At 41.6% G+C, this 13,292-nt stretch overlaps 2 protein-coding genes across 12 annotated transcripts in view; one reads left to right on the forward strand and one right to left on the reverse strand.

Annotated features, from left to right (window-relative positions):
* The window catches only part of ICA1L (islet cell autoantigen 1 like), a 31,761-nt gene extending 27,910 nt beyond the window's left edge, over positions 1–3,851 (forward strand). For 10 of the 11 annotated variants that reach the window (XM_083630921.1, XM_083630915.1, XM_083630918.1 and 7 more), the window contains 3 exons: positions 83–310; positions 1,053–1,151; positions 2,562–3,851. In XM_083630921.1, the coding sequence (XP_083487047.1) occupies positions 83–310; positions 1,053–1,151; positions 2,562–2,680 (446 nt within the window). In that variant the 3' untranslated portion in view covers positions 2,681–3,851. The remainder of the gene's footprint in view (positions 1–82; positions 311–1,052; positions 1,152–2,561) is intronic. The other variant, XM_083630914.1, reaches the window with a different exon arrangement.
* Positions 3,852–7,124: 3,273 nt separating this feature from the next.
* The window catches only part of FAM117B (family with sequence similarity 117 member B), a 29,260-nt gene continuing 23,092 nt past the window's right edge, over positions 7,125–13,292 (reverse strand). The window contains exon 8 of the mRNA XM_083629642.1: positions 7,125–12,179. Coding sequence (XP_083485768.1) covers positions 11,861–12,179 — 319 coding nt within the window. The 3' untranslated portion in view covers positions 7,125–11,860. The remainder of the gene's footprint in view (positions 12,180–13,292) is intronic.

The raw sequence follows: 13,292 nt of genomic DNA on the forward strand, positions 1-13,292 counted from the left end.
TCTGAGGCATAAGTAGCACCAAGGGGAAGAAATAGGCTGCTATTTCTTTAACCATCATCTTTTTATTTTACATTTATTTCAGAATTTCCAACAGATTCTTTGGAAGAAGATTTTGAGAGAGATTTTTCTTTCCTGGAGAATTTATCAAGCCCCAGTTCTTCAAGCAGAGGAAATATTATACAGGAATACCAAACTGCAGATGATAGTGCCTTCATGGCTCTCCCTGTTCAGGAACCTGCAACAGAGGCAAAATCCCTGGCTTACTCATCTGGATTTCTGCCTTCACAGCTCCTCGATTTTGGCCTTCATAGTAAGTAGTAGGAAAGGCATTTTTTTAGTAACATAAATGGAGGAGAAACATGATTTAGCAATGGATTGAATGAGGGGAATGAACAAGACAGGGAAGCTAATGATAAATACCAAGGCCATGTGACTGTCAACAGGCTGGTGATGTCAATGGATAAAGAGTGTCAATGAACAGAGAAGGGGCTTGGGAGAAAAGATTAAAAGTATGATCTTGGACATACTGAAACAGAAACACCAGGAGGCACTTAGATGTGGGATTAGATGGAGAAAGTTATGGGGAAGAGGAGGTGGCGATAGATATGTACATGTATATATTTAAAAAGTTTGCAGACTCAGATTGCCTACATAATTGACACCTGCATACCATCCAACTTTTTCAGGTAAAAAAACCAGGACATGCATCTTCTGGGATGTGCTCCCAGGCGAGTCACATGACCCACCAAACCCGTCGGAGTGAGAGTGCATCACCCAAAATGGCCGCTGCGATCTCATGCAAAATATTAGCATGTCCCCCCCACACCGTGACACTTGGCAGGCAAGCACCTGCTGTTCCTTTAATATTTGCTAGCCCCCCAAATCTAAACTTTTGCCATAGTTATTATTGATGGTGTAGAGGTGGGCTTACCTGAACAGCTGTAAGCATTAAGAAATTAATCATTATCTGGGTTTAGTCGTGAGTGGAGAAGCATGTGTTAAATGGTACTGTGTCAAATTAAGACGATCTTCCTATTTTTTCCCTCCCAAAGGTTGGATCGCACAGTCAGAATTTCTAGATCCTTTTTCCAAACCAGAGCCGGAGAAGCAGCAAGGACCTTCACAAACCTCACCAAAGATGCCACAAAAGTGTAAGTGATATGTTTCACCCCCTTTCTTGGGGTGCACATGTTCATCTCATGCAATGTTGCTTCTGAAAAGGAAGGTAATTCTGACCACCACAATGTACCGTATTTTTCGCTCTATAGGACGCACCCGACCATAGGATGCACCTTGTTTTAGAGGGGGAGAACAAGAAAAAAATATTCTCCCCCCTCTGCTCAGCGCCCCTTCAGCGAAGTGGCAGGAGAAACGGAGCCCCTTCCAGTCTTGTTCTCCTGGCTTCAGCGAAAGTAACCCAAAGCCTTCGGAGCACAGTGCAAGTTCCCGCTGCGCTCCAAAGGCTTCAGGCGGCTATCCCTGAAGCCTGGAGAACGCGAGGGGTCGGGCTTCAGCGAAAGCAATGCGAAGCCAAGGAGCCTGCATTCGCTCCATAGGACACACACACATTTTCCCCTTCATTTTTGGAGGGGAAAAAGTGCGTCCTATAGAGTGAAAAATACGGTAATCTAATTCCCCTGGGTGAGAAATCAGCTCTTTAAACAGAAACTGTAACGGCAAGTTTGAGGGAGAGATACAAATGTGGATTCCCCTCACCACACACACACATACACATTGAGCATGAGGTGAAACCATCGTTGGGACACGGCAGTGTCCAGTAGAAAAAGAAAGCCCCTCTAACCCCATTCTGGTCTTCCACTTTAAATGGCAACCACAGTAGCTTCATTATGTAAATAAAATTCCCAAGGAAAAGTAACTGAATTATATGTAATGCTTGCAGTACTAAGCAGCCAATTTGTTTTACTGTCCATTGACCTTGAGTGTTAGGAATACAGTGGTACCTCGGGTTAAGTACTTAATTCGTTCCAGAGGTCCGTTCTTAACCTGAAACTGTTCTTAACCTGAAGCACCACTTTAGCCAATGGGGCCTCCTGCTGCTGCTGCGCCACCGGAGCACAATTTCTGTTCTCATCCTGAAGCAAAGTTCTTAACCCAAGGTACTATTTCTGGGTTAGTGGAGTCTGTAACCTGAAGCGTATGTAACCCGAGGTACCACTGTACTTGTCCGTTTATTAAATAGTTTTTAAAATTAACAACTATTATTTCTAAGTGGCTTAAAAGGATAAAGTAAAAAAAAGTAAAAATCACCAATCCACTCATTAATTAATATGAAGGAGGAAAATGTCTGAGCAGTAAAAAAATATTTCTTAAAAGCTGTGTCTAGATCAGGGGTGCCCAAACTTTCTTCAAAGAGGGCCGGATTTGATGAAGTGAACATGTGTGAGGGCCGACCTTTTTCTATGATGATTTTACCCTGAAGTTGTTGTAGGATTTGACCCCGATAAACTGCCACAAGGGCTGGATGAAGCCCCCAAAACAGACTTTGGACATGCCTGGTCTAGGTCAAACAATGAAATCCGTTTCTTTTACCTGTATTTCAGCTGTGGAGAAGACTAGTAGCCAAGACATGTCAGCCTGGTTTAGTGCCTTTGCAGACTTGGATCCTCTTTCAAATCCAGATGCTGTTGGACGTTCAGATGATGATCTCCTTACTGCATGATTAAGTGTAACCCAGAACATAAAACTACTTTGGTATGAAACTATCGTGTCCTTCCAAGAGAGACCTTAAGACACGGTTGCAGACATCATCGCAGATAAAGAACATTCATGTTGTCCATGAATATCAGGAGTGTAAAGACCACCTATGTTTCTTGATTTCATGATCATTTCCAATGCTATAAAACTTTATTAATTACTACTGCAGAAATGTCTTACGACACAATTAATTAGGATTTCACCCATAAATTCAATAAATGAAAGTTATAGGAAGCTGAGCAAACTATTTTATCTTTACCATTACAGCTAGATAACTAGTGTTCCTTATGTTAAGTCCTTGGCGCGTATTTTTGCTTAATCACTTCTTGGACTTTTGCCCCCTTATATTTCATCTGTTCTTGAAGGACAAGCAGTGTAGACGATGCAGTTATATGCATATGCATATCATCATAGTTTTCCAAACCTTTTTCAAAATGCCCAGTACATTGTAAAAATCCCTATATTGCACATATAAGCTATTTTTAAAGTACCTCTGAAGCAGGATAGATAAATAAGTCAAGTATCTTGCAGCTACTGAAGATCAGTTATGCTAAGAGGTCCAATTAGAGTCTCGCAAGCCCTTTATAACTGGAAAAGGTGCATCTGGAGGGTAATTAGGACCAGAAAAGTGAAGTTAAATGCTTCCCGGCCAATGTTTCCTTGTTGCTTTTCTCTCTGAAGAGTTCCAAATTCATGTTGCCCCCATCTAGAAACACCACAGAGAGGAAACTTGCTGGCCACTTCTTGGGTCTCTGTTGTCCCTCCTGAACATGCTCTTAATGTTTAAAAAGGGCTGTCTGCTGATGTACCGCCTATCTTGGAAATAGAATTTTAAGGCACTAGAACCCTACATTGGTTGCCTGTATTGGCAATCTGTTTTCCACAGTATTGCTCAATTATTTGCATCACTTAAGAAAGCAAACATACCTAGTACTGAACCTGCTTTCATCTTTCATCTGTTATACAACTTCATTATTTGGAAACTGATTTCTAAATAATCAGTGAACAGTATAGCTCCCCTCTATATATAGGAAAATGTTAATGCTTCATATTTAAAGATATATTCTATTTAGAGACATGCGCCTTTTGAATTTAAATTGGTAGCTCATTCTTCCCCTTGTGATTGCTTGCAGTTTCTCAAGCCAGAATAAAAAATGTTACAGAACCATCTCATATAAATTGTCATAATTTGGTGAGTACTTTTAGAAAGCATGAAGTGTCCTTTAATTAGAAAAAATATATATTTCACTAGTTATTCTGGTAATCAATTAGTGTAATAAATATTGTTTGAAAGTAGAAACAACATCAATAGTATTATTCTGCAACAGACTTGTTGATTATTGTTGTCAAATATGGTTACATTTCTATTCAAGTTTCACATTTAGACCTAGTTTACTGTCACATCTTATCTATGTAAACTTCCTGGCTGCTTTTGTGGAATTATGGTCCCGTTCTTCTTCGTTATATAGTATGCTATATTAAAGGATTTTGGGGAAGATAAGAGACTAATGCAGTTTGAAAAGCTAGATGTGATGATATGAAAAATTATACTTCTATGAATAAAAACTTTTCCCCAGCTACGTTTTCACATCCCTTATATGAGTGAGTAGAAAGACTCCTCCACTTGGAGTGTGCCTGTAAGGAACCGTTTTATATCACTTTCTTTGGACTTCTGAAGTACAGCACATCCTTTTCTGGGGCAATTTGCAGTCTTTTTGCGAGATTTAGACCTCATCCTGGGAATTGCATCTTGTTAAGGTGCCGAGAGTTGTTCAGAGACCCCCTATTCCCCGAGTTCCCTGGGAAGAAGGAGTGACTATGAAATGTTTCTGACAACTGTGACTCTGTTAGGACTTCATCCTTAGTGATCTAGTTCAGCGCTACTCAAATTGGTGGCCTTGCCAGCCCAGGTTGGTAAGGGGCTTTGGGGAACAAATATTATACCAGTCCTTGGCGCATGGGGTGGTGTGGGGAGCAAGGAGATTGTCAGTCTGCCACATCAGATCAATTGAGAAGAACGCACACACAATAGACATACACGTATACAATCCATAGCTCTGGGAGCTTTTAAAGCATGAATGCTGAGTATTGTACTATACGGAGGTTCGAAAAAAGTTTTGCTGTCTGTGTATATGAGAGAAAGAGAGAATGTTCATGGGATTAATTGAACATACATTACATCAATTTCCCTTGCTTTCACAACTCACATAAGCAGTGCAGCTGCTCACCCTAAGCACATGTGAAGTACAATCCTATGCAAATTTACTGAGAAATACCACTGATTTCAGTGCTGCTTACTCCAGGTACATATGCAAAGGACTGCATTGTTATTTGTATATTATTTTCAGTACAATTCCGATCTAAGGGGTTTAGCTCTTGCCTGTCGTTTTGCATTTAGGAAGAAGGCAAAATATTAAAACTCAGAGGCTTTTAAGAATAACAAAAACAAAGAGTTTCCAATTAAATGCAAACATTCCTTTTTAAAGCACAGGACACAGCACTTTAAAAAATATATGGGAGCTGGGGTTGAATGTAGATTCTTATTACTCTCCATTTTGGGCCATCACTTCCATCGTTTCCAAACCAACGTTAAGGACAAAGATAGATTAAGTGGCTGGCAGAATTCAGAGATGTCTTCCGAAACGCAGATGCCAGTTTCTCATACAGAACAAGCCACTTTGTATCTAAATGGGGTGCAATCATTTGTTCGTCAGATTTCTTCCACAGATAGGCAGAAAAGGGATTAGAGGGGATTTGCGGAATTATGGAATAGGCATGCTGTTAAGAGTTGACTACTCAAGAGTGTTGGGTTAAGCCTTTGCTCCTCTTAATCTATGGCAGCATTATAGCAAATCTCTTACATGCAGACAGTAAACAAGGTAGCAATATGGCATGTCTCATTTCTGTTGTTTTGATGTCTGGTTTCTTTTATTCGGTTCTCGGGCAGAGCAATCCTATACTCTAATTACCCAGGGTGGTGGGTGGGGAGGGACAGAAAAGCCACTGCATTCTACATGCCGTCAGCCGCGAAGACTAGGGAAACTCGCCAGAAAGCAAAGAAACGAAGTGAAAATGTCAGACACACCTCCACTAGCCCTGGAAACACCACCAGTGGCAACAACCAATCAGGGACTGCATCAGCGGTGACACGCATACATGGAAGGAGCGAATGAATTCACAATGACAAGGGCATGTCCTCAGCACACACACAACTGCATCAGCACCCCACCCACTACGATGCCATAGCACACCCACGCCAGGAGCTCCAGCACCAGAGCCAACACCACTCCTGCCAATCCCTAGACAGTCAGTCCTCCAGGAAGGGATTTGAAGCCCCTCATCCCCTTCGCAACCACTGTTTCAAAACATAACACGTCTATTTTGGCCTCGGAATTTTCTCCTATTTTTGTTCTAGAAATATGTTTTACTTAATAGTTAATATGCAACTCAAATGACGTATCACCTTTATTGGACACAGTCACATTAATATAGTCTTAGCATTTATGCACCATAAGTACTGCAATCCCCACAACTCTATAAAGCAGCTTGGTCTATTTTGTAGGAAAGGGAAAAAAAATTGGCACAAAGTACCGTATTTTTCGCCCTATAGGACGCACTTTCCCCCCTCCAAAAATGAAGAGGAAATGTGTGTGCATCCTATGGGGCAAATGCAGGCTTTCGCTGAAGCCTGGAGAGCGAGAGGGGTCGATGCGGACCGACCCCTCTCGCTCTCCAGGCTTCAGGAAGCTATCCGCAAGCCTTGGGAGCCCGCGGGAGTTCCCGCCGGGCTCCCACGGTTTGCGGAGAGCTGCCTGCATCCCTCAGCGTGCCCCAGGCTTCGTGCAGCTCTGCACAAGCCGTGGGAGCCCGGCGCAACTTTGCGCTGGGCTCCCACGGCTTGCGGAGAGCTGCCTGCATCCCTGCGGATAGCAGCCTGTTCTGGGGGCTGGGGTCGGGGGAAGCTTGGGCTTCCCCCGCCCCAGCCCCGCGCCTGGGGGGGTTTCTTTATCCCCCCCCCAAACTAGGTGCGCCCTATGGGGCAAAAAATACGGTAATCTAGAGTTTCTGTGAGAGCTAGGATTTGACTCAATAACTCTTGGGACACTATTATCCACTGAAAACCCTGGCTCTAGAAAACAAACAGAGAGGGGTGTGTGTGCAAAGGCAAGCCCTTCTTTAAATTAAGTAATCTTTAATAGAGGCAGTGTCAATTAGCTGGAGATGTTTGCTGTAAAACAACCTTTGGCAATTTCAGATAAATGGAATGAAGATTTCCAGTGGGTGTGGTAAGAACTTCCAAAATAAATGTCTCTGTTGATCATCATTTGCAAGTCTGGCTTCACATGTTAGTGCTCATGTTTCATTATGAAACTTTCAGGGGATGGGGGGGGGAATCAAACACACAAGTCTTCACTTGAAATATTTATTGAAAGTGTGCGAGTCCCATAAAGGTGAGCAAAACGTTTTTGTAAAAAAATTCAATAGAATTTTTTGCAGACGTAGATCTTACATAATTAAAATAAAAAATAGAAAAACAGGAAATGCCCAAACACACTGGTGTGCACTGAGAGGGAAAAGATTCTTATAAAGTCTTACATAAACAAACATCATTGGCTTTGCAAATATAGCATATAGCCATACAGTCTACCAAATTAGGCGTGGATTTCTCCATAATGTCTTTATCCCTAGGACTGGCATAAAACAGGACAGCCAGTCTCTAGCAAGGGGTGAACCCGGAAGAGAAATATATCACATGCCACTGGCAGTGAACCGCTGTGATAAAGTCACGTTACACAATATCCAGACAGAATTAGAATGGTAGGAAAGATACATGTTGGGGAACATTTCATTTCCATTTGCAGATCTAAATAGGACACTGATAGCCAAACAAGATGAAATCAGAAGTCAAAGAAAACATCCATGCTTCGTTATCAACACAAGTAATCTGCCTTTCCATTACCTAGTACTGGAGATATACTTGTATATCAGTTTAAGGAAATATGACTTTCATGACTGATGAGGCCTTTAGATGCTCCAATCTTCCAATCTTAATTCATTGCAACTTTGTTTTTAGTGATAAATGGATATTATGGTTAACAACTTTGTTTTTAGTGATAAATGCATATTATGGTCAACAATACCTTGAAACTTGCCCAATACAGTGTTATTTAGCCACACCAACAACTAGCTAAAACCACACATACATTTCTTCCCCCAAAGGATCCGTTTCATGTCACTAACAGTTTACACCTGAATACAAACATAGCCATTTAAAGACAATTTTACTGGTGTTCCTTTTTTTCAGATGGAGAACTTACAACAAGCAGCAGCAACATCTCAGATTGAATTAAGCAAAATAAACGAAACCAGAATGCCTATTTTCATAGGTACAAGGAAATGTCACATTAGGTTAGCTTTCCCCCATATTTCCCATCATACCGCCCCCCCCAACCGCCTCTTGTTGCAGCCTCTCCCCACAACGGAAAGAAAAGCCATAGAAACAGGACACAGCAAGACGACACAATATGAGTAGCGAGACCTCAGATTCTCCTCCCCCCGACAGTTTTAGGAGTGTTGTGGGGAGCTAGCGGCAGTAACTCTCTTGCTCTCACCAGGGTTGCACACATTTCTGTTTTGCTTCTACATTTCTGGACTTATCTCCAACCAGGAGCTGGAATTCTAACAGGGAAGGAAGTAGCCTCTGTTGATCTTCCCCAAGTCAACTCCTGGTTGGGAGGCACGGGAAATGCTGAAAACAACTATCTTCCTTATTCCCCTAGCTTCATTTGGAAGAGAGAGGAAGGCAACAAAACTTTGGAGTGCATCGTTCCCCGCCCGTCTCCTCTAAGCAGCTTTGAAGGAAAGGGGAGATTTGTTTCCCCACACATACAAGCTGGTTTGGGGGAGTGGGAAATGGAGGGTGAATCCCCTCCAAGCCAACCCCCACACTGCAGGTGAGACTGAGAAAGAGGCAGTGAATCTTTGATGCACTGCTGATCGTTCCCCATTTTCCAAGTTTCCTGGGGTCCTTTTCTTGTGTAAGAACAACATGAAGCAAACAGAATGCTAACAAGTGGCATGAATGTACATGTAATGTATGTATTGTGTGTACATATTTATAACACCCACCCACCATGTATGTGGAAAAAAATGGCATAGCTATTACAGTTTAATAGACACTCGGCAATCCTGGCAACTGGCAATAATGAATTTGATCTCATTATTTCTAACTAGCTAAAGCTGGATTTTCATTATTCTGTTAGACCTTTTCCTTGTCCTAACTTCTTTGCTTTTGATTTCTTCCATGAACACTATCCTCTCTGGCTATTCTGCCTCTCTTAAAAGTCATGGGCTGAATTGCTCTAATGTCACAGAGGGGTAAAAGCAACCCAGAAGTAGGCAGTGGAGTGCAAAAGCAAGGCTTGGAGAGAACTTGTAAGTGGAATGTTAAAGAATAGTAAGCAATTTTTATTTAAATCATTACTTGGCCTGGACTAATATATGTTAGTACAGATCAGTTGAACATCTCATTGCATTTAAGTAGCCAAAAAAGAACTGCTTATGGTTTGCATTTCCTCAGAATTTTCAATAATTTCAAATTATTACAAGGGCTAAATACTGTTTTCTTAATGGAAGCTGAAATGTCAGCTTTCTCATATTCACCTGCAGGCCAGCCTGAAGTGCGTTTCTCACTTTTTGCTCTGAAGACATGGGAAACTTCAGTTTTGAAGGCTTATGTTTTATATACCGTTCCAAGTTGTAATTTGGCCCTTAGGTACTCAATGGGAAAATTGAGTGAGGAGCTTCATGTAGTCTCTTATAAGCTGCTGTTTAACTTAAGAACTGGAATTGGTTTTAAACTAAATGCAAAGATTCCTCTAACGCAGAGGGAGCCTACCTTCCCATGTTTCACAAAGCCACAACATTCAATTTAAAATAAGGCCGTGTGTTCACAGAAGTTACGTTGATGAAACACATTGCTTGACAATTGACCTAGTTTTAAAATACTACGTTGTTTTCCCATTTCATCCTTACCTGTTTCAAAAAGGAGTGAAAAACCTGATTTTAACACTTGAACTCAGCTGCCTTAATGGTAATGTTTTTGCTGCAAAATAAGTAGTCTGAAGACTTGATATGTCAGGCAAGTTAGGTTCAAGGAATTGGATGGGGGGGAGAGGGGGGGCATCAGACCATCTTGCTGTGCTAATACAAAATATGTAAGCAGAACACGGCAGAAACAAAGATATGCAAGTACAATACAGGACCAAGGTACAAAAATGATGAAGTAACACTTTAAAAATAGTTCCAGAAGCATAGCTTTGTTAGTCTGTTGCAGCAAAAACAACAAAGTCTTATAGCACCTTAAAGACTAACAAGTATATTGTAGCCCACAACCTACTTTGCTGGGTAGGTATGTATACCAAACTGGGTAGGTATGTATACCCTGAGTATGAAGAGGTGTTTTTGTTTTTGAAACAAAAAAAAGCCATAGAGTGAAACCAAAAGGCGAAGCAATGTAGGAGCTGGTATATCTGGTATTACTAAGCAAGCAAAAATGAATGCAAGAACAAACGGACGTTGGCGTGACCCACTCCAAACAAGTGGTTACTGGGGATGAATAGACATAGTAAGATGAACAGCAGTAACAGTATTGCCATGCCTTTCAATCACACTAACTGAATGGTCGCACTAATGCTACAATATTTTCGTTAGTCTAAAGATACCAGGAAAGCCTCCCTTAAAAATAATAACTTCCCTATAACTGCATAGCTTGGCACCAATTAATTTTGAATCATTCCGTACTCATAGCTCCTTTGAAAGTACTAGTCTACCTTCCAGGATAATTTGCCGTTTTGGAATCTGAAAGTGTGGCCTTTAAGCAGCTGCTCTAGCTCGAGTTGTTTAATGAGTCTCGGTAAAATCTCCTTTCGTTACCAGATTAGTTCATTGCCCTTCATAAACAGATTTAGTAACGGAAACTCCATCCCATTTTTGATTGTTACACCATGACAATTATTTTTTAGAAAGATCACAAAAGAAATGAAATGGGCCACAACTGCAGACCAATATTAAAGAATCAAACGATCCTTAGGTTAACACCCTAACAATATTGCTAGTCAAAAAAGGAGACTATATCCACTGAAATAAATTGCTTTAACAAACATCATGCCTGACAAACTTTACCCTCAAGAGACCCACAAGACAGTACTTTGACAAGCAGGAAGAACCATGCATGGCCATCTCAAGATCATATGACTACACAGTTTATATAGTAGTGGCAAGACATGATAGGATTGGGGTATAGGCCAAAAGGCAATTCTAGATTCTGAAAGCGACACAACAAACCAAGATGTCCCAGGAGGCACTGATGTGACGGTTAGTTGGCATTTTGGGGGGAGAGGGAGAAGGGAATATTGTTCTGAAACACAACACTAGGAACAAGTCATTACACTATTGGCAGAAGTGCTCTAAAACACTATTTCCAGACAGGTACCTCTATGTGAGTGCTTGACCTCCCACCCCAATGCATGTAATGTACCAATATTGCTTCTCTTCTTGAAGGAGATTAAGCTTATATGTGGGAGGAGGATGTGGTCACATCACAGAATGCTGGTCACATCGTAGAATGCTGAGAAGATTCAGTCCTTTGGTCCCAAGAGTGGAAATGATGTAGCAAGAAAAGTGGGATCATCTTGCTATGCATCAAAAAGCTCAAGATTCGTATGAACTAATACTTCTTACAGTGCCATTTGCTTGTTTCTCCCTTGCAGATCTTTTGCAAGGAACAGCTGGTATGTCTTGAATGTTTCCTTCTTCAAAATTGAAGACTGGTAATGCATCAGAAAAATTGGTCTTCCCAAATTGTAAAGCATTATGACCTGTCTCCCTTTATTGTACCAAAGCTTTTAAAAAAAGTGCAGGCCAGAGATTTAATTTGAGCCTTCCCACGACAAGTACAGCAGTTTCTCTGCCACTCCTTTTCCTAGATCTCACGCCAGCCTAACAGTCATGGTCATGGAGATCAAGATACTAGTATGACCTGTTTATGGAATTGCCAGCAATCATGATGCAAACAGATGTGATTTGGAAGGCATAATCACAACTAGCTTCAATAAAGTTCTCTTAAAAGTTAACAAAACCAAGTTTATCCTTCCGTTTCTTCGCCATGTCTTGACTGCTGCAGCACCGACATCTGCGGTATAATTTTGTTTGTTCCGCCAGGGAGCCGCTCTTGGACCGCACTTGCAGAGATGGAGGCCATGGCAATAGGCTGCAGCAATGCAGGGGTCATACCAGGCGTGACGGTCAGATTATGAGTAGCACCCTTGAGTGTAAGATCTTGTGTGGGAAGAAGTGGCTTCAGGATACTGACCAGGCAGAAAGCAGAGCCACTTTTAGGAATGAAGTTTACTTTATTTTTGTCAGGACAGTAAAAGGCCGGAATTTCATGCAAGGGCTTTGGCCTACAAAAGAAAGAATAACAACACAACAAGGTTTAGTACAGAAAGCTAAATATTGCCTCATTCTGAATATGTTAATTGCAAATCTCAGATGCAAAGAAAATTAAATATGTGGATGTATTTACACATGTGAAAGGAAGAGGGCATTTTAAAGTTCATTATGCTAAAAAATTATCCTTTCTTTTTTCTAATCGTTTTTTAAATGACTTAGTGTTTGTTGTGCTGATCCCAGAGATCAACAAATATGTCAACAGGTTCTCCATTACTGGATCAATGTAAAAGCATAGAAGATTTTAAAATCACAAACAGTTATCCCATGTGTATCGGGAAACCTCTTTCGTATCGGTCTCAACTGCCTGATGAAGCATTACAAATGGCTTGATACACAATTCAACAACTTTAGAAATCCTTTTTTCAAGACTATCGGGTTGGGTTCCAAGTAGAAACAAGCTATTGGAAAGGGACTTTCCTATTGTTTCCTCCACACTGAAGTCTAGTGACCCTCCCCCCCGCCCCTGCAAAAAAAAAAAACCTGTGCCTGTTAGCTGGGTGACTATTGAATGGCATGGGATAGAACACAGTGGGGTGGAGGGTCCTTGAACTCTGATGAACAGGGAGAACAGATGGCTGCAGTGGTGAGGTTGCTTGGATGAAAAAGTTCCCTTTTGCTAGCCTCCTTCCACTCCTCTGTAATGTGATGTGGTATCTATCACTTTAACATAGGTTCACATTTACCAAGGTGCAGTTTGGTGCAGGGATGATTAGCAGTTTTGACCAGAGGATTGTACTGAGGGTTGGCAGATCTTCTGAGGGCTGCATGCCAGCACAGAACATGCCCAGGGCCAAGACATACCCACCACATTGTACAGGGGGCACCCCCCCACACACTTTTCTCTTGATCAGCAGAAGAGTGGGGGTTGCTTCTTCCCCATTACAACACTCATCCCAGTCCAACACTGCAGTGAAAAGGAACCCCCTCAATATACTTACATAGACACATCTTTTCCCTCTGGCATCGCACCACTGCTAGAAGTGGAAAACAACCCTATTTAGCTGTGGCACTGTGTCAGAAGGAGTAGAAGTACCTTTGCAAGCACAGCAGGAGCAAGAGGAAAA

Source organism: Podarcis filfolensis, assembly GCF_964270895.1.
Source record: "Podarcis filfolensis genome assembly, chromosome: 1".
NCBI classification, from domain to species: Eukaryota; Metazoa; Chordata; class Lepidosauria; order Squamata; family Lacertidae; genus Podarcis; species Podarcis filfolensis.